The sequence below is a fragment of the Budorcas taxicolor genome, chromosome 10 (genome assembly GCF_023091745.1).
Source record: "Budorcas taxicolor isolate Tak-1 chromosome 10, Takin1.1, whole genome shotgun sequence".
NCBI lineage: Eukaryota > Metazoa > Chordata > Mammalia > Artiodactyla > Bovidae > Budorcas > Budorcas taxicolor.
The window spans coordinates 10,911,061-10,929,919 of record NC_068919.1 but is presented as its reverse complement, the minus strand read 5'-3'; the positions used below and the strand labels follow the sequence as shown (position 1 = coordinate 10,929,919).

Here is an 18,859-nt window from a genome sequence, read left to right as displayed (position 1 = left end):
AGGAAGGCTTTGAAGTCACTCTGTTAATGTAGTTATACACCCAATTTGGCTTTTCCAGCTATTAAACAATAGATTTTAGGGTATGTACCAAAAGTAGGACATTATTTCTTGATATAAGAAAACAACTGAATTCATAATGTTAAATAAATCTGCAAGTACAATCAAAGTATTTGTATTGTAGAGAACAAGAGCAATCATCTCAACATGCATTTTATATTTATCAACTCTACACATACATATTTTAGGAAGATTTTGAGAGATTTCAATATATCTTAAAATGACCAACCATTTTATTTTTAGCAAAAAGAGATTCTCAGTTTCTGGTAGTTGTCTGTAACTATAGGCTGAAAATGTTTAGATTTTAAAGCTTACATGTATAAATTCTCACAGGAAAATGAGTGGTAGTACCACCCACTGCAGTGTGGTGACTCTTTATCTGCAGTTTGTCCCATCCAGAGACGCCAGGCTTGCAAGTCACATGTAGTAAGTTCACATAACATGTTTTGTTTTATAGACTCTAACCATTTATTTAACAAAAAGGAAATCTCTAACATCTAGCATTTTTCTACATTTAAAATTTCAGGGAAAAGAGACTCGTGTTCTACAGTATATAATGGTTACAAAAGAATTCATTATCAGCTTAGAATGGTTAAAACATTTTCTCTACTGATTAGGACTCAGCATTCTTTAGTGAAGTGAGATGACATATTTCTTATGGAAAAAGTAGTTGTTTCTTTTCGGAGGAGGTGTATTACCAGCACAACCTTCCCTTCACTCAGGAAGGGACACAGACCTGTCCCTCAAGGATTTCTTTCACTGGCGACATAGGTGGGAGTCCATTTCGCTGTTTCGATTCCCAAGTCAGGTATAAATCCTTTTCACTTAGGGAAGAACTCAAACATATATAAACTGAAGGGCAGAGGTTGCTTTTTCCATCCTCTACTCACACCACAGTCTAGAAATTCAAGGTTTTCTTGGTGGTTTGGCTCGCATATTGATCACTGTGCATGGAGCTATCATTCATGCAAGTGTTTTTTGAATGCTGTATTCAAATTTTTGAATGCTGTCTAGCACCCACAAGAAAGAACAACCGAGCAGCCCCCTCCTCCAAAATTTGAATTTTGCTCTTGGAAACTCTGAAAGCCAATGATCACTTCTGCCTTGCAGAATCGGGGGGCTCTATCCCCAGGTGTAAAGTACATTTTCCGGGTTTCTCCAGGGCGAAGGCAGGGTGGACGCCCTCGTTAAACCTGTGCCTGATGATGAAGAGCATCTGTCCAGTCTCAGCGTTTATAAACAGCAGCCTCTGGGTAGTGTAGTCCAGCAGGATGCCCACTCTGGCGGGACGCTCAGTCACATGGACATCGCTCACAATGCCACTGTAGAAAAATGTGTATCTGCAATGGAACAGAATGGGAGTTGAAAACTTTGGAAATCTTGAACGACTACGATAAAGAAAATCACCTGGAGACAACCGATTTTGCAGTTATTGATCTCAGTTCACAATAAGGAGTTGCACTAACATTGCCCCAAATACCTTAGCCAGATCCCTCCTAGATGCTAAAATGCATAGCTCTTCCCAACAGACGAGCGTTTTTTAATAATTTTGCTACTTCTACATTAGGAGGCAGGCCCAGAATAACCAACATATGCCTCCCTTGTGATTTTTCTCCACATTTTAATTCTTTCCCGGCTGCCCACATGTTTTAACTACCGCATTCATGGTGTGTCATTCTTTTGAATAAAACTCCTTTGAGGCTGCCATGTATTTTAAAAAGTACTGCAGGCTCGCCTTCCATAAAATGCATTAATTTTACTGTTTAAAAAATTTGTAAGTGACTTATATAAGGGCCTTAATGAAGTTTAAGAACTATGTCGTTATTTCTGTCCAATTTCATCCTTTGTACAATGCCCTTGCCCCAAACCAACTTTCCTGTTCATCTTCTCCATGTTTTCTGCAGCCTCACCGCCAAGGGGGGTTACCTTTGATTTCTCTCTTAAGTTCAGATACATTCAGTTCACCATGTTTTCACTTAAACCTCTGTACCTCTGGGGGATATGAAGGACCACAGCATACTGTCCTTGCCTTCAAGGAACCCATACTCTACTGAACTAGAAGGAAAACTGTTTATGACTTCAGCATAGGCTGGGGCTCAGACTCCAGCTCTGGGCACAGATGGGGAACGTGTTTTCTGATACATTTCATGGACGTGGTTTGGTTGTGAAAGGAAAGGTTCAAGGACAAGGACGGGTTGGGAGCGAGAAATTGCTGAACAGAAAAAGCGAAACTGCTCTGTGCAAAAGAGTAACATAAGGTGGGAGTTTTCTCCTGGTGATCTTAGAAACAGAGGGTGGGGCCCTGAAAGCACAAGAGAAGAGCTGAGGGACAGGTGTGTGGTCTGCGGATCTGACAGGTCTGAGGGTGGGAGTGACGCTGAACAGACTGGGCCATAGAGCCTGCATACCTCTGGTGAGGCAGAGAAGGGCCTTGAAGACTTGCGGCGTCTCTCTTAAATGCCTAGAAGCTTGAGCGCAGGGAATGGCAAGTTGGCAACTTCCTTGCCGAATGAAGCTCATTCAAAAGGGAAGAGGTTTACGGGGATGGAAGGTAAGCGAGACTTCCACAGTGATAAAGGACCTTTTCAGTGCCTTGCCAATGTGAAATATGGCAGAACACTATGAAATTTTAGAACCTGTAAAGCACACAGAGGCTGTGAGTGGCAATGAGGGGAATATCAGTGTAGCTGGTGTTCTTATAGAAGGCTTGGGGAGCAGGTGGGTGCACGTTCAGCCAAAGAAAGGTCAGGACTGGATAAGGGGGAAAAGGGTGAGGTGATCCAAGCTGTGGGGGCAGCAGAGGCAATGATGAGGTGGCAGAATAAACCTGTATGCCATCTGCTTGACCAGTCAGGAGGGGACATGTGAATGACTTTGAGAGTGTTACTTGGATAGGTAAGTCAGAGGCCAGGCTCTATACTGGCCTGCCCTGTCTAATATAGTAGCCAAGAGGCACATATGGCCACTTACATTAGAATTAAGTAAAATTCAAAATTCAGTTCATCAGTCTTGCTAACCACATTCCAAGTGCTCAATAGCCACATCTACCATTTTTCTAGTTTTTCAGAATGTGTGACTGGACAGGACTGGTCGAGAGGGTTCTGAATGCCCATCTGAGCTATTTCCCTACCCTGCTTGGAAGATCCCCAGTGCCCACAGGCCCAGCCCCAGTCAGTCCCTGAGCAAGTTGCTACCATGGAGGGAAGGACATTCCAGGGAGCCTTGGACCCAACCGTTCTGCAGGGCCTGGAATTCACCCTGTCCTGCTTCTGCCCCATTTCCCACTGAGCACATCACTTCGTTCTCCAAGCTGCACTCCAGCCTGAAACAAGGCCTGTCTGTGGAATGACTCCCTCCCCATCCTTTGGACTGCTAGTTCTTGTTCAGACAAGGGTCATTCGGAAGCCTGATTCTTGACATCTGCCTGACCCTGGAACTGCCTGGGCGAGGGTCCCTACCTGTGTAGCCCACCCTGGTGCATCTCACTGCTGGCTGAGAATGAGCCCAGACTCCTTTCCACCCCAGTGGCTGCTTCCCTCAGGACTCCTGTCCCCCAGCCTGGTGACATTCTTCTGGGCTTCCCGCTTTCACTGTGGTCCCAGAGTGCTGGCACCACTGTTTATGTTTATAGATTTCTTTAGCAGAAAAGGAAGGGACATGATGTAAATGACATTTTAGAAATATTTGCCAGTGGTGACACTTAGAATGGCTTGGAGTGGTTAGAAACTAGAAGAAGAGCACAGGCCTGGGGGCTGTGGGAGAGACTGGTAAAGGAAGGGAAGCCTTGAACTCGAGGAGTAAGTTAGGGACAGACAGGAAGAAATGCAACTGATTCTTTCTCCTTAAGACTCTTCATTTCTCCTCTCCCACCATGACATCTTACACTAGATGCAAGTAGAATCAAGAGTAATACTGCTTCATTTAAATCATGAAGCCAGAAAAATGGAAAAACACAGGAGGCTCTGCTGTAGCAGCACTCTCAGTGACCTGAAGGCCAGGGTGCTCTGTTTGGACCATGGAATGAGGCACTTAAGACCTGACCTCTCTGTGCTGTGATCATACAGACAGGCGCGTCCATTCTCCCAGAATCTACAGAACCTACCCTGGGTGACAAAAGCCAAAGACCAAAGCTGTTGAACCTGCTGAGTGAAATTAACTGTTCTGTTCTCTAGAGTCTAGAACTTTGTTATTGGAGGCTTGCCTTTAGGTTCTTAAGGGTTCAGTTGTCTAAGGAAATCTTCATGAAATCAATACCTAGTTCCAACTCTAAGTCTACCGATCATAAACTCTGGGTTTGAATGATTTTTCAACTCTGGGCAGAGGATGGGTCCTCAAGGATCGCACAGCACTGAACATCAATTAATCATAATTGCTCTGATTTGATGGAGTATGACTTTGAAAAGCTCTTGGAGATGGTGTCCTTGTGAACCTTGTCAGAGAATCAAACTCTGTCAAGTAGGATACAGGGAGAGATGTGCAGCGATAAATATGCAAAATCCAATCTGTGGGCCTTTTTCTGGGAACTTGCAAGCACTGCTTCCTTTTTAAGCATTCCATTTGAATAATGCCTCATATTTGAGTCTTTACAGTTTCAAAGCTCTTCCTTGTACATGACTTCATGTGACCCTCACAACCCCCAAATGGAGTAGGCTAGGTGTCACTGTCCCCTGACAAGACAAATGAGGCACAGATTAACCAAGACAGATCTGCTCACAGGATTAACCAACTTCTGGTGAGGAGTCAATAGGAAGCTATTTAAGAATGGAGCCAGGACTCAAATTAGGTTCCTGGCCCCAGCCTCATGCTCTTTTATTAGACCGTCTTGTGTGCATGTTCGGCTCATAGCTTGCTTGCCTTATCTCTCTGAGACTAATGCAGGTTTATGGCTTTTTCATATCAACCAATTAGACAATACTAATGAGACAGTCTACAACCTGGGACCGTTTACTGCGGCACTTGCACCTGGACAAATGTCTCCTGGAACAACAAAGACACTAAAAATAACGACGTGTGTGCCCGGCTGGGGCAAATTATGGACAAGATACGAAAGGCCCAAACTCAACTGCCACTTCTGAGGGGCTGGGAGCAAAAGCAGGGTACTGCCCGTGATACATGCACACGGCACCGCCAAGGGGGTGGGCAGACCCCCTAAGCCACTGCTCCAGCATCACCCACCGATCCACCTTTACCCTCCTTCCAAGGGACCAGCTCACCCCTCCTCAGGGAGGGAGCAAGGGAACCCCGTTCCTTGTCTTTGCTCGCTCCTGCTGCAGCACGAGTCCCAGTAAAGCCTTGCCTGAATTCCTCGTCTAGATTCTTATCAACGGAAATTGACTAAAGAGTCTAAGGGGACTTCCCGAGTGGTCCAGGGGTTAAGACTCCACCTTCCGATGCAGAGGGTGTGGGTCTGATCCCTGGTCAGGGAGCTCAGATCTCATATGCCTCATGGTCAAAAAACCAAAACAAAAACAACAAATTAAAAAGAAATTTAAAAACAACAGCAAAAAAAAGAGTCCCAGAACCCCAGGTCAGTCACACCAATAATACAGACCAGGGGTTAGTCAACTTTGTCTGTAAAGGGCCAGACAGTAAATATCTTGGGCTTTGGGGGTTATTTGGTATCTGTTATAACTAGACAACTCTGCCATTATAGCAAAAAACAACCATAGGCCATATGGAAACAAATGAACTTGGCTGTATTCCAATAAAACTTTATTTACAAAAAGGTCAGCAGGTCATATTTGGCCTGTGGGTTGTAGTTTGCCAACCCCTAATATAGACCAGTGGCAGTGGGGGGGATGGGGTGCTGGGATCCACTTCTTCCTCAGTCCTACTGACTCCTCAATGGAGGGAGCCCTTTCAGCATTACCCTTGCGGTCTCTCCCCACCCTGGGGTGGACTTTGAAGGAAAACCTGGCCACACACCCAGTTTCCTAACTTTTCATTACGAGCTTCCTGAGGAGACACACGTCCTTTTCCAGCCACCTACTCTGTCCTGCAGTGTGGGAAGCTGGCTTGGCCAAGACTTTGGGTGGGTACAAATCTATTAAAGAGGATTTGAGATAAGAAACAGTTTTGCTCTCACAAATGAACCACATTCTCTAAAACTGGCTTCCTCAGTAATCAGAGTAATAGTTGAGTCTCCATGTATCAGTTGGCCCAAAAGTTTGTTTACAGAAAAACCTGAATGAACTTTTGGGCCAACTCGATACTTGACTCTCTTCTTTCTCAGCTGGCTCAGAGCTGGGGCAGGGAAGTGAGGTGCTACTTATCAGGCCCCTCAGAGCCCTCGGCCTAGGCATCGACTCATGACACTTAGACTGGGAGAAGGGGGCAGGCCCCAGCTTACCTCTGTGGCTCAGAGCACTGCATGTACCACGAGGTCTCTCCTTGTCCCAGGGCGCCAGCCTGCACAGCTGAGCTGGAGCAGATGCCCAGTCGGTAGGCTGGGCAGTCTGTGACGGTGGTTTCCCAGTAGTGTTGGCCACAGGCAGGCAGCTCCTCACCCAGCACTGATGGGATTCTGCAGGCAAAGTTCATCAGGAATTGGCAACCTTTATTTCATAGAGATCAACGTTCATAAACGCACCCACAGTTTAAGCAGGATTCTATCCTTGGAAACTGCTGGAATTTGACTAAAGACATTCATTGTTCGTGCTGTCCCTGACCTTGACCTGAGGGCCACAGAATTCCCCAAACATTCAACATGCTTTTAATGTATTTCTGCTGCCACACACAACACGCATGTATTACACATAGAATCTCTTAGAGGAACTGGGAACTAGAAAATAATTAGAATAATGATAGGATAAAAAGAAGAGGGCTTCCAAAAAAAAAAAAAAAAAGAGGGCTTCCCGGGTGGTTCACTGTTAAAGAACCCATCCGCCAATGCAGGAAACGCAGGAGACTCAGGTCTGACCCCTGGGTTGGGAAGAACCCCTGGAGAAGGAAATGGCAACCCACTCTGTATTCTTGCCTGGGAAATACCATGGACAGAGGAGCCTGGCGGGCTGTAGTCCATAGGGTTGCAAAGAATCAGACGTGACTGATGACTGAACACACACGCACAGGATAAAAAGAAACGGCACCAATCTGTGGCCCTAATGGTAAAGAACCCACCTGCCAATGTAGGAGACATAAGAGACATGGGTTCAGTCCCTGGGTCAGAAAGATCCCCTGGAGAAGGGAATGGCTACCCACTGCAGTGTTCTGGCCTGAAGAATCCCACGGACAGGGGAGCCTGGTGGGCTACAGTGCGTAGGGTCACAAAGAGTCGGACATGACCGAAGTGACGCCTGCACGGCTTTGAAAGGGAGTGAGGAAATACAAAGCAGGCAAGAGGAGAACGCTAAGAGAGAATGACTTGGAGAGTTTTTCCCCCAAAACTTGCACGCACACAAAATGGAGTCTCTAAAACCTTTAACCATGAGTTCCCGTGTCTGAGGACCTTCCTGGGCACATAGACCAAACCAGGTGCTGCTCCTGGACAGCAGGCGTCTGGGGAGGCCAGAGCAGAGGGTAGTGCGGGGGAAGCGGGTGTGTTGTTCGTGCTCTGGAGAAGCTTGCGGTCAACAGTCTTGGGGGCTGGGGCCTCTTTAGATCGCAGTAGGTATGCCTAAGAGCCTGTTGAAAGGTTTCTTTTTGTCTCACCTCAGCTACTTTTGTAACAGGCATGGTGAAGTGAACCAAAGCACTTTCACCTGCTGATGGGTGACCTTGTTTGCATGAATTGCTCAGTTTTGCTTTGAAATGGCTGAGACAGCAAGGCAGCATTTTTAATTTAAGCAGCATTAATATTCAGTCAGCACCATCTTCTGCTCCCCTTTAGCAGGTGAGAAAATGATTACACAAGAGAATGTATCTCACTTTCTTGTGTCTTTACCCAACAACCTCATTTCAGAGAGGTGGCTACTGATGGGCGCTTGCTTTCTGGAGTAAAACCTGGTTGCTTGATATGTATGAACTAATTTTCAGATTAATAATTAATATAATTCTATCAAATACATTACAGTTATTATCTATTATTATTAGCGGCCATGAAATTAAAAGACACTTGCTTCTTGGGAGAAAAGCTATGACCAACCTAGACAGCATATTAAAAAGCAGAGATTTTACTTTGCCAACAGAGGTCCGTCTAGTCAAAGCTATGGTTTTTCCAGTGGTCATGTAGGGATGTGAAAGTTGGACTATAAAGAAAGCTGAGCGCCAAAGAATTGATGCTTTTGAACTGTGGTGTTGGAGAAGACTCTTGAGAGTCCCTTGGACCTCAAGGAGATCCAACCAGTCAACCCTAAAGGAAAACATTTCTGAATATTCATTGGAAGGACTGATGTTGAAGCTGAAACTCCAATACTTTGGCCACCTGATATGAAGAACCAACTCACTGGAAAGGACCCTGATGCTGGGAAAGATTGAAGGTGGGAGGAGAAGGGGATGACAGAAGATGAGTTGGTTGGATGGCATCACCAACTCAATGGACATGAGTTTGAGTAAGCTCCAGGAGTTGGTGATGGACCAGGAAGCCTGGCGTGCTTCCCGGTCACAAGGAATCAGACATGACTGAGCAACTGAACTAAACTGAACAGTTATTATCGTCAGTCATCTATGAACCAACCTCCAATATACTTCTTTTCTCTTTGATTTTTTGAGAAATCCAAAAGAGACCGAAAATCTAAATCTATTTCTTAAATCTTTTTTTTCCTCCTGAATTCACTTATTGGTATATGTTTAGCACTTCCAGTGTTCTGGACCCTAGGATAGATTCTGGGGATTCAAAGATGTGGACGACAGGGCTGCCTGAGGACCAGTCAAGATGGAATAGCTGATGTAGGATTCCACAGGTGCTCAGAACTTTTTGTAGATACGATCAAAGGGTGCCAGAGCCCAGAGAAGGCTTGGCCATTTCCAAGCCTTTCCAAGTAATACCTGACCTGAGCCACAGACAGGTGAATAGCAGCCTAAGAAGAAAACAGTGTGAGTCGCCGTTGGTGGGCTCAGGGCAGTAGTGAGAGCTTGCTGGCTGTCCACCCCTGGCACACCAGTGCCCACAGGAGCATGTTTCACATGGGTTACGATTTTCGAGAGTCTTTCACTTTCTTCCATTTGGACCCTCAAAATAACCATGAGTGATTGCAGACAAATTGCAGAGCCCTCTCCATGCTATGCCCTCCCCTTCTGCCCTCTTTTTACTTTGCTGCTTCCTTTTGTGGGGGACTTCCCTGGTGGCTCAGACAGTAAAGAATTTGCCTGCAATCAGGAGACCCTGGTTTGCGCCCTGGGTCAGCCCTAGAAAAGGAAATGGCAACCCACTCTAGTATTCTTGCCTGGAGAATCCCATGGACAGAGGAGCCTGGGGGGCTACAGTGCATGGGGTTGCAAAGAGTCAGACAGGACTGAATGACTAACACTTTCACTCTCCTTTTGTGGGCCCTTCCGGGGCAGAGGGGGCAAGATCTTGAAAGTCCTGCATGTGGCCAGCTCCAGAAACTCAACAAAATGTCATTCTCCTCTATTCCTTTTCAAGTGGATTGATACAAAACGTGATTTGCTGTTGAATATAATCGAAGAATGAACCCAGGCTCTTTTTTCACTGAACCAGAGATAACGCCTTAAAACAGCCTATGTGCTAAACAAAACCATCTGTGCTTGTATTTCCAATAAAAATATTGACACTTGCTCCATGTTTGAACTATCTCCATCACTTTCCCTTAGTAACAAACCATAACCGAACTCTGCAATTTGTGCTTGCTGTCACACAGCGTGTGCACCCAACCAAGGATGTGGCAGGTGAGGCCACACAAGGCCTCTCGTGCCTTCTCCTTCTACTCACTCTGTCAGCCGTCTCCTCTCAGCGAAGCTGATCACTGTCCCATTTGAGGAAATCTGCAGAGCAGGATGAGCCGTTTCCCTCAACAAGAGAAATCTGGTTCCTATTGCGATCAGAAAACAGGATTATAATGTTACAACGTCCCTGGCCAAGCCCCACCTTTCAGATCTTAGTTTCCCCTTGCTTCTGACATCAAAATCACCCCCACCCCCTGCCCCCAGGGTGTTTTCAGGCCCATGGCAAAATTCTATCCATGATCAGGTCTCATGAGCTAGTGACTTGTCACCTTGCCTGGTGCCACAGGAGTGTGAAACCCCCCTCAGCCCAAATCTAGCACCTACTGTTATACGAAGTATGCTCCCCACCCAGCACCTACCTCACCTGGAAACTAGTTAGAAAGGCAGAATCTCAGGCCTTCCCCCTCGCTTCCTGAATCTCAATCTCTATTTTAACAAGCTCCTCGGGAGACCCATGTGCACGTTCAGGTCTGAAGATGGCACTGGTGTAACCTCCAGGAGTGCTTCTAACAGTGGACGGTACAGGCACCACACTGGGACCGTGGGGAACACTTCTGGGCAGACAGTTCCCCCGTCTGCTCTCTACAAACATCACGCTGTCCCTAACCACAGCACACAGCACACATGGCTTGTGCACAACTTTTTGCTGGTTAAGCCAGTCACTTAATGGGCCACCCTCAAGTTTCGGCCTCAGTCTTTGAGTCTAGGATAAGATAAAAAATGATCACCTTTCCATTCCTCATTTCTTTTCACAATAATTGAGAACAGCCCAGTACTTTTTATTGGCATCATCAGGGTATTTTCCCCAAAAGGCCCTTGAACAGTTATCATTTTCTTGAGTTACTCATACATTCATGTATTCAACAAACATAAACTGGCACCACCATGAGCAAGGCATGGAAAATAATTAGAAGAATAAGACTGGAAGATTATTCATGGAGTTCACAGTGTCATGTATCAAGAATATCTTCATCCCACTCTTCCCAACACACACACACACACACACACACACACACACACACACACACACACTCACAGACTCAAAACATACCCACCATCTACAGAAGATTATAAACCAAACATGAATCATCTGAGGAGATTAAAAACATGTCAAAGCCCATATCTCAGTAAATTAGATCAGGATTTTCAGGAGTGGACCCCCAGCATGTTTTTTTTTCTTTTTAATTTTTTAAGCACCTGACTGATAGCCAATGGGTAGTCTTAAACCAGAAAAATAAAAGAAACACCTTGACCTTTGGCCAACCCTGGGTCCTTATGCCAAAAACCTAGCATTGCCAGCAGACTGGGAGCTTAAGAAGTGGCCCTCTAGGATGTTTTCTCTGGGTGGTGGAGGGAAGGAACGGGAATGTTTGGAAGTAGTTCTCTGTGTGCAAAGGAAGTACCTCTGGTGGAAATGAGGGCAGCTTCACTCTGCTCACTTGTCCCAAACGCATTGATGGCTCTCACGTAGAAAAAGTAATTCTCATTGGGTTGGAGATTAACTTTCAGCTGGAGTCCTTTAATTCCAGAGAAAGATCTAAACATGAAAGGAAAATAATAATTTTAAAAATAATGCTACGTGCTAAACAATACATCATATTTCAGTCCTGCAGTGCGTGAACATCTTCTATTAACAAATCACTTATTTTTCCCTTTTTATGACCATGGAGTTAGCAAGTCAGATTCTATAAAATGGCCATCTTCCAGTAAGTTTACTTTATCAAATCATTTCTACCTTGGTCAACTTTTGTCTAATATTATGCCTTCCAGAATGCTCTTTGGAACAGAGTCAATGAAACTTTTTTTTTTAATTCAGAAAATAGACTAATTTTGTGGTTAATGAGTCTCCAAGCATACATTGTTTCCTTTATGAAATTCTTGCCAAGAGGGCACTTGTGGATTAAGATGATGTTAAACTAATCTATAATGTGAAAAAAAAACCACTATCTAATTAACAGATCCTGAATAGTGGAAAACTTGAAGTGATGATTTTGTACATAGCCATCATGTCAAAGTCACCCAAGTTAATGAAACTGAGGATCTCTAAAGAAGACAACATCCTTTAGAGAAAACTTAATCCTGGCAAGAAAAGAGAATTCTAACTGCCAAATAAAATCCCCAAAGTTGTTCCTAAACCTCCCATTTACAACAAAAGAAAAATACTGGTCATGGTATTGGAAAGGCAGTAGGCTCGGCAAGTACACTGTAACATCCCAACCACTTAAGCTAAATGGACTTGCTGGATGTGAAGATGGAGTTCTGAACTTGAAATGAGCTGGAATCATTTTTGTGCCTCTTTTCCATTCTCTTTAATCTGCGTGATTATCATATCCTAGGGCATTTATACAAACAAAGTATACAAGTGCTCTTCTTTTACCCTCCATCTGGGGAGACTTTGGACAAGTTAGGCTCCTTGCTAATAGAAGAAGTTCTAATCCGAGTGGTACAGAATCAGAATCCTGTCCCTCTTAGATGTGCACTGGATACTAGTCATTGAAGACAATAGCACAATAGCCTTCAAATCCATTCTCAGAGACAGAGAGTTTTTTTTTTTTAACTGTTTGCTTTGATTGTTCTTATTTTCTTTGGTTTTATTTTGTTATTAATGAATGTGCCACAAAATCATTAGAATCAAGAATGGCCACTGTTCATTCTCAGATTGATTTTCTTTTTCAGGTTATTCCTCCTTCTGTTGATTTATTTCATTCTCAATATCTACCTTAGAGAATACCATGAAGGACCATGAAAAGGAAAAAGTATCACTGATCCAGGAAACAAATTAATTTAGACTTTTTCGAAGCAGAAAATCTGTACAGAGTAACAATTCCTTCCGGACCAGGGCAGCCCTGTGTCTAAAAGCAGGGAAACCCCTTGTGTTTCTCAGCAGGAGGGGCCACAGAGGGGAGAAGCCTGGGTCTATTTGTGTATTTGCTATTTAGTACTTGGCCCTGAGAAAGGTCCCTGTAAATTCCCCAAACCTTATTGGTTGTAATTTCAGAACCTACCACCTAACCAGGCCCTTGGAGGGTACTCTCTTTAGATGCAGGGGAGAATGGATGGATGAAATTGAGCTACATGTCCACTGACAACTAATTATGCTTCAACTAATTAAAAAAAAACACCAGGTCCTATGACTAAAAATACAATTCTAAACGAGTATCTACATCATTATTCTGGGTTAAATGTATTGCTGACCTTGTTTGAACTGATGACTGAAGATATGTTTTCAGTGTACATTAATTATAACAAGCTTATTGTCTCAATAAGCACACTCAGATCTGAACTGAATTTCACACTTCATCTACTCATTAAATAACTATTTATTGATCATTTATCATATGCTCAGGTCCTGCCCCTGCTTGACAGGACTAGGTGAGGAAATTTCATCTCTAGAAACTGGATATAACATAAGGGTTTCATTTTGTGATAATGAAGTTATTAAATGCCAAGGATGCTGTTCTGGGGTTAAGTTTTGCTCTTAAATTTTATGAAGTCTGTCAAGGAGGAAATTATATGTATATATATATGTATATATATATATAGAGAGAGAGAGAGTCAATTACATGCTATGTCTTATTAGTCATTTAAAGAACAAAAGTCTACATGGTACAGAATCCAATATATGGGATGACTGTGCAAACAGGTCATGTAGACATGAAAAATATGCACCATGCCCTCACTGAATCTACAAAAGCACCAGGCATGAAAATGGAAGTCATATGAAATATGGTAGGGTTTTATTGTTTATAAGTTACTATCATATGCTCAAACACCAAGACGAAGGCAAAAAAGCTCAGATACAAATGGTTCAACCCTATGTCTATTTATTCTGTCTGATCTCACTTGAATGCCACAAAAGTTTTCATGTCAGCTGTCCCTACTGTTGAGCCACATGAAAACTTCACAAATTTTGCAATTTGAAATCTGAAGAGTGGCACTCCTCCATAGATGATGATATTTTTATTTCAAAACCAAAAACTTGTCATAATTGCAACTGAATCCACATGGTTATAATGAGCTTCACATAGTCTGGAGGAGAATTAAAATCCACAGAATATCCAAATTGAGGTAATTGATTAAATAGCACATGGAACTCCAGTGAGTTATTGGTGCTTAGGTAAGAAGAGATTTCAGTCTTATCAACAATGTGACCAGTCTGATGATTTTAGAAGTTCAGGGCCAATAATAAAATCCAAAACACAATAAGAAATATGACTCAAAGAGTCACTCTGGGTCATAAGTGTGGGATCCTCTCTACAAGCACCACAGTACAGTGGGAAGGGAAGGCTTTATATTGGAAGTTCTGGGAATGTGAATATTGTTAAACTCCAAAGTTGTAAGGCAGAGAGAAATATTCAAAGGAGACCTACTGTCTCCTCAGAAGTCTGAAGGGCTGCCATGTGAATGAGACTGGTCCCTCTTTTGCTATTTCAGATGGAAATGAGTGGAAGACCCCAGAAGGCCGATGTTTGCCCAGTATAACAAAGGCTTCTCTAGTTTGAGCCCTTTCGTTCTTTAGTTTTTGCAGGGGATGACTGAAAAGTTTGCCACAACTATCCATAGACAATGGGGCAAGAAATATCTCACATGAGAACTGAAAAGGATCTTTATGAAGTAGAAAACCACTAGGGACTTAATGCTTATGAGAAAATACTAAAAGCATTCCCATTAAATCAGAGAGAGACATGAGGGTAAAAAAATTGAGAAGCAGGAGGTAAAATTATTATCACTTGCGGATAATATGACTGCTATCTAGAAAACCGAAGAAACTCAGCTAAAAAACTCAGAATTTAGTGAAATAGCTAGATGTGAATCTAATATAAAAAATCAAAATCTTTCATATACAAATAACAACTAGATAGAAGATAAAGCAAAATAAAGACCTTATTTAGAATAGTGGCAAACATAGCAAAAGTGTGTAGGATTTATATGAAAACTATTTTTGAAAATGATGATGAAGGAAAGCCCAGTAAAGACCTGACTAAAAGGAAAGGCAGATCAGTTCTTGGAAAGGAAAATGCAACAATCATAAAAACTGCAATGCTCCCTAAATTAATCTATCAACTTAACATGGTCTCAACAAATACCGAATTATCAGGGGCAGAGGATTAGAGCGGACTACACAGTCGGACTCTAAAGGTCATGTGAGAAATAAACTAGCAAAAAAAAAAAAAAAGAAGTCATGAAAGGGCAACCTAATCTACATGACTTCTAAAATTATAAAGTTATAATGATAAAGAGGGCATGGTACCAGGGCATAAATAGATGGGTCAGTGGAACAGTGTATAAAGGTTGGGAATAGCACCAAACACATAAATTCTTAAATATATAATAATGGAACTATTTCAAATCAGAAAGGAAAATGTTGGCAAAGCTGGATAGCCATATTAGAAAAAAATTAAGTTGGATTCCCTACTCCACACTTCCTCTTGAAAGTATGTATTAACTAGTATTAACATTTAAAAAAAAATATGTATCGCAAAAAAAGTTTAAATTGCAGCTTGTATCATAGATGAAGACTGATGTCCTTTAAAAACAAAGAACTTCTACAAATCAATAAGAAAAAATACTACACTCTAATAGGAAAAAAAATGGGTAAAGGAAATGAAAAGTTCATAGAAAAGGAAGTACATAGCTCTGAAATATACAAAAAGACGTTCAACCCAATAATAGAAATGCACAATTAAACTATAATAAGATTTTGTTTTCTACTTATCAAACTGTGAAAGATCAAGTTTTATCACACCCTGTGCAGGCAAAAGTATGGAGAACCAAATACTCTTACATGCTGCTTGCCTGAGTGTAAACAGCTACAGCGTCTATGGAGACAATTTGCTAATATCTATCAAAACTCAAAATGTCCTTACTTTCTAACCAATCATGATACTTCTAGGAATTTACCCTGCAGATATACTTGCACATGTATGAAATGATATATGCACAAGGTTTTCTCCGCTCTTTGTGACAATGGAAACAACTTAAGTGCCTCTCAGTTAGTCAAATAAATTGATTATATTCTTAGAATACAATGAAATTGGTTTTTTTTTAAACCAATGCAGTTCCATTCGTATTGCCATGAGATACCAAGAAATATTTTTAAATAAGAAAAATAAGGTGGAAGAAATATATATAGTATGCTACAATTTGTTGAAAAAATATAGCTGTTATATATGCACAGACTATCTAAAAAGATAAATATGCATCAATTCAGTTCAGTTCAGTCGCTCAGTCGTGTCTGACTCTTTGCGACCCCATGAATCGCAGCACGCCAGGCCTCCCTGTCCATTACCAACTCCCAGAGTTCACTCAGATTCACGTCCATCGAGTCAGTTAACAGTAATAGCCTCTGGGGGCAAGGAGAAATGAGTAAATGAAGTACAGATAGAAAGGAGACAATTTTCACTGTATTCTTTTTTATGTCTTTTGAATTTGTACCATATTTATGTATTACCTATCTGAAATTAATTAAACAATTTACTTTCAGAGCTATATTACAAGTTCAGAAGCTAGTTAAATGTGTTTGCAAAATGCACATTAGTTTGAATTCTATAAAGTAACTTCTCTAGGAATTTTATAATTCAACAATTTGTGTTGGATGGAAGGTGTACATGTGCTCAAGGTAAGCTGAGGGCTGGTCACCACGAGGAGCAGTGATCCCCTGCACTGCCGTGTCCAATACCTGGATCTGAACATATTTCCTCCCAGGAAAAGGGGGCGGCATGTGTACAAACAACATGGAGAAACCCAGTGCCATGACTCCTGGAAGCAGCCTACAGATGGTGCTGTCACTGCAGAGCAGACAGATGGCTAAGTATGAACTGTTTTTTAAAAACACAGTGGGCTCTTATGGTTGGCAGCACCAACATTCAGCTAGTCAATCAACACCATTTAACGTGAACTGTGAAGAGAGCACATTGCTGGGCTCTATGGGGACCAGCTAGTAAAGTAGTGTTTCCCATACCTGCCTGGGCATTTTAGACCTTCTGAATAGGAATCCTTAAGAGGGGCCCGTGAATCTAAACTCTGACGAGTATCCCAGTTGTTGTTGTTGTTGTTGTTTTAATGATCTGTTAGGTTTGAAAAACATAATTGTAAGATAGCACAGGGTGAGAAGGGGTGGGAAGGAGAAACAGGAATAAGAAGAAAAATCCATGAGAACATAAGCAACATGAAATTCAAGGACAACTAACGAAACAGTTTTAGCTGTTGGAAGCCATTTATAAAAACTTAATTAACCATAAACATGGAATTTTCTGTTTAAGATGAAAATTTTTGGTTCAATCAGGATTAAGAAGGAAATTCTTTATATGTTGACTTTTTTTTTAAACATAGTAAATAAATATTTTTCAACAGGCCTTTTTCTTTTCATTTGATAAATGAGTCTTATTTTAAGACTCAGTGTTAACTAAACATCACTATGAGTTCATAATAGTGTAGAAACATAACACGAGGGCAGAATCCTGATGACCCATGGAACTCAGGCTTTCCTATAATTAGAATCTCTCACACAATCAAAGAGAGTCAATCAAAGAGATCTTTCCAGCAGAAGGATCCTAGAGTTTAGTTTTCTCTATAGTTAGTTACCCTCCAAAGTTTGAATGATACCATTTACATTTCAGGCAGAGAATCCCAAGAACCTAGTAACATCTGTTCATTCTTCTGGATTCTCCAAGCTCTCCTTTACCACTCCAAGGTCACACAGGTGGACAGTTACCTGAGGTCCCATAGAACTATCTGCACAGAATGGCGATTTAAATCATGCTTTCAGAGCCCGTTTAAAAAATGGTTACATAGGGAATGCTTCTGCATCTTTTGTAAAACTGCTCTTAAAGACAATCACTATTATCTTGTTCAAGAGCCCTTATATAAAGATCTACATGAAAAATTCATCTTATAACTGAATCTCTAGAATTGTCTCTCTTAGTGAAGTGCTGTGCTTCCTTTTTTAAAACAGATGAGTTATGTAATCTCTTTCTTTCTCCCTCTTGCTCTCTCCCCCACTCTTCTGTTTGCACTTTAGCTGCCAGGAAGTTCATATTTAAATTGCATGTTCCATTGAGGTATTGTTCTTAACCTGTGCTTTGTGATACAGTCTCCTTACCTCTGCATTATCTGGCTCTTGCCCTTACAGGGTTGTTTTTAGTGGCTTTAGTATGACTGAGTCTTTCATTGTGAACAATTGGAATCGTTTTGAAAACTGACAGATCATAAGTTAAAAGTAAAAAGAAGAGGTTGGTTTTCCATTGACTGAGGTTTTACTATACAACCAGGAGGTGTATAGAATTTTAAATGATCAAAGTTAAATCAGATTCATTTGGGAAGAAAGATTTCATTTAGAAAAAGCTGAATGCCAAGAATTTCTGTGGAGGTGGAGTTGTGGGGAGTGGGGGGAGGTTATCCTATTCCCTCTTAATTACTCAGTGAATTTTGGCCCAATCATGTCAGTGGTGCTCCTGTCACCCTATGAAGCAAGCATGGGGGAGGAATGACTGTCTCCTTTACCCACAGGCTGTGCAGAAGGTCAAATCACTCACCCTAGACTGTGTGGTCAGTCATCACCTGTCCAGCTGAAAGCTTGGTAAAAAACGTTTTGTTTTGGTTTTTTTTTTTTCCAAATGCTGGGATTCTTCGTCTCCTGATCAGGCATTGAGTTCATTAGGAAATTCACCCTTACTTTTCCTTACAGGGACCAAGTGGCAGGTGTCCCCAGCTAGATCACCCAGCTGTGACAGATGATCCTGTTCCTGCCCCACCACGTGTGACCCCAAAAGCCGGAAGCAGGAGAAACAGGAGCTCATAGATCCAGCCCCCGGAGCCCAGCCCAGCCTGAGGGGCCTCCCAGGGAGGGCGATCCAGGAGGGTCTCTCCACCCGTCGCCTTGGCCGGGGGCCGGGGAGCAGGAAGTGCTGAGTCTCACAGATTGGTCATTCAGTGCACAGCTTCTTTCTGCACAGCCCAC

At 42.4% G+C, this 18,859-nt stretch overlaps 1 protein-coding gene across 2 annotated transcripts in view; it reads right to left on the bottom strand.

Annotated features, from left to right (window-relative positions):
* Positions 1 to 501: 501 nt before the first annotated feature.
* CMYA5 (cardiomyopathy associated 5) overlaps positions 502 to 18,859 on the bottom strand; it is a 98,448-nt gene continuing 80,090 nt past the window's right edge. For both annotated transcript variants that reach the window (XM_052646587.1, XM_052646588.1), the window contains 4 exons: positions 11,304 to 11,437; positions 9,887 to 9,986; positions 6,407 to 6,580; positions 502 to 1,397 (listed from right to left, as the gene is read on the bottom strand). In XM_052646587.1, coding sequence (XP_052502547.1) covers positions 1,151 to 1,397; positions 6,407 to 6,580; positions 9,887 to 9,986; positions 11,304 to 11,437 — 655 coding nt within the window. In that variant the 3' untranslated portion in view covers positions 502 to 1,150. The remainder of the gene's footprint in view (positions 1,398 to 6,406; positions 6,581 to 9,886; positions 9,987 to 11,303; positions 11,438 to 18,859) is intronic.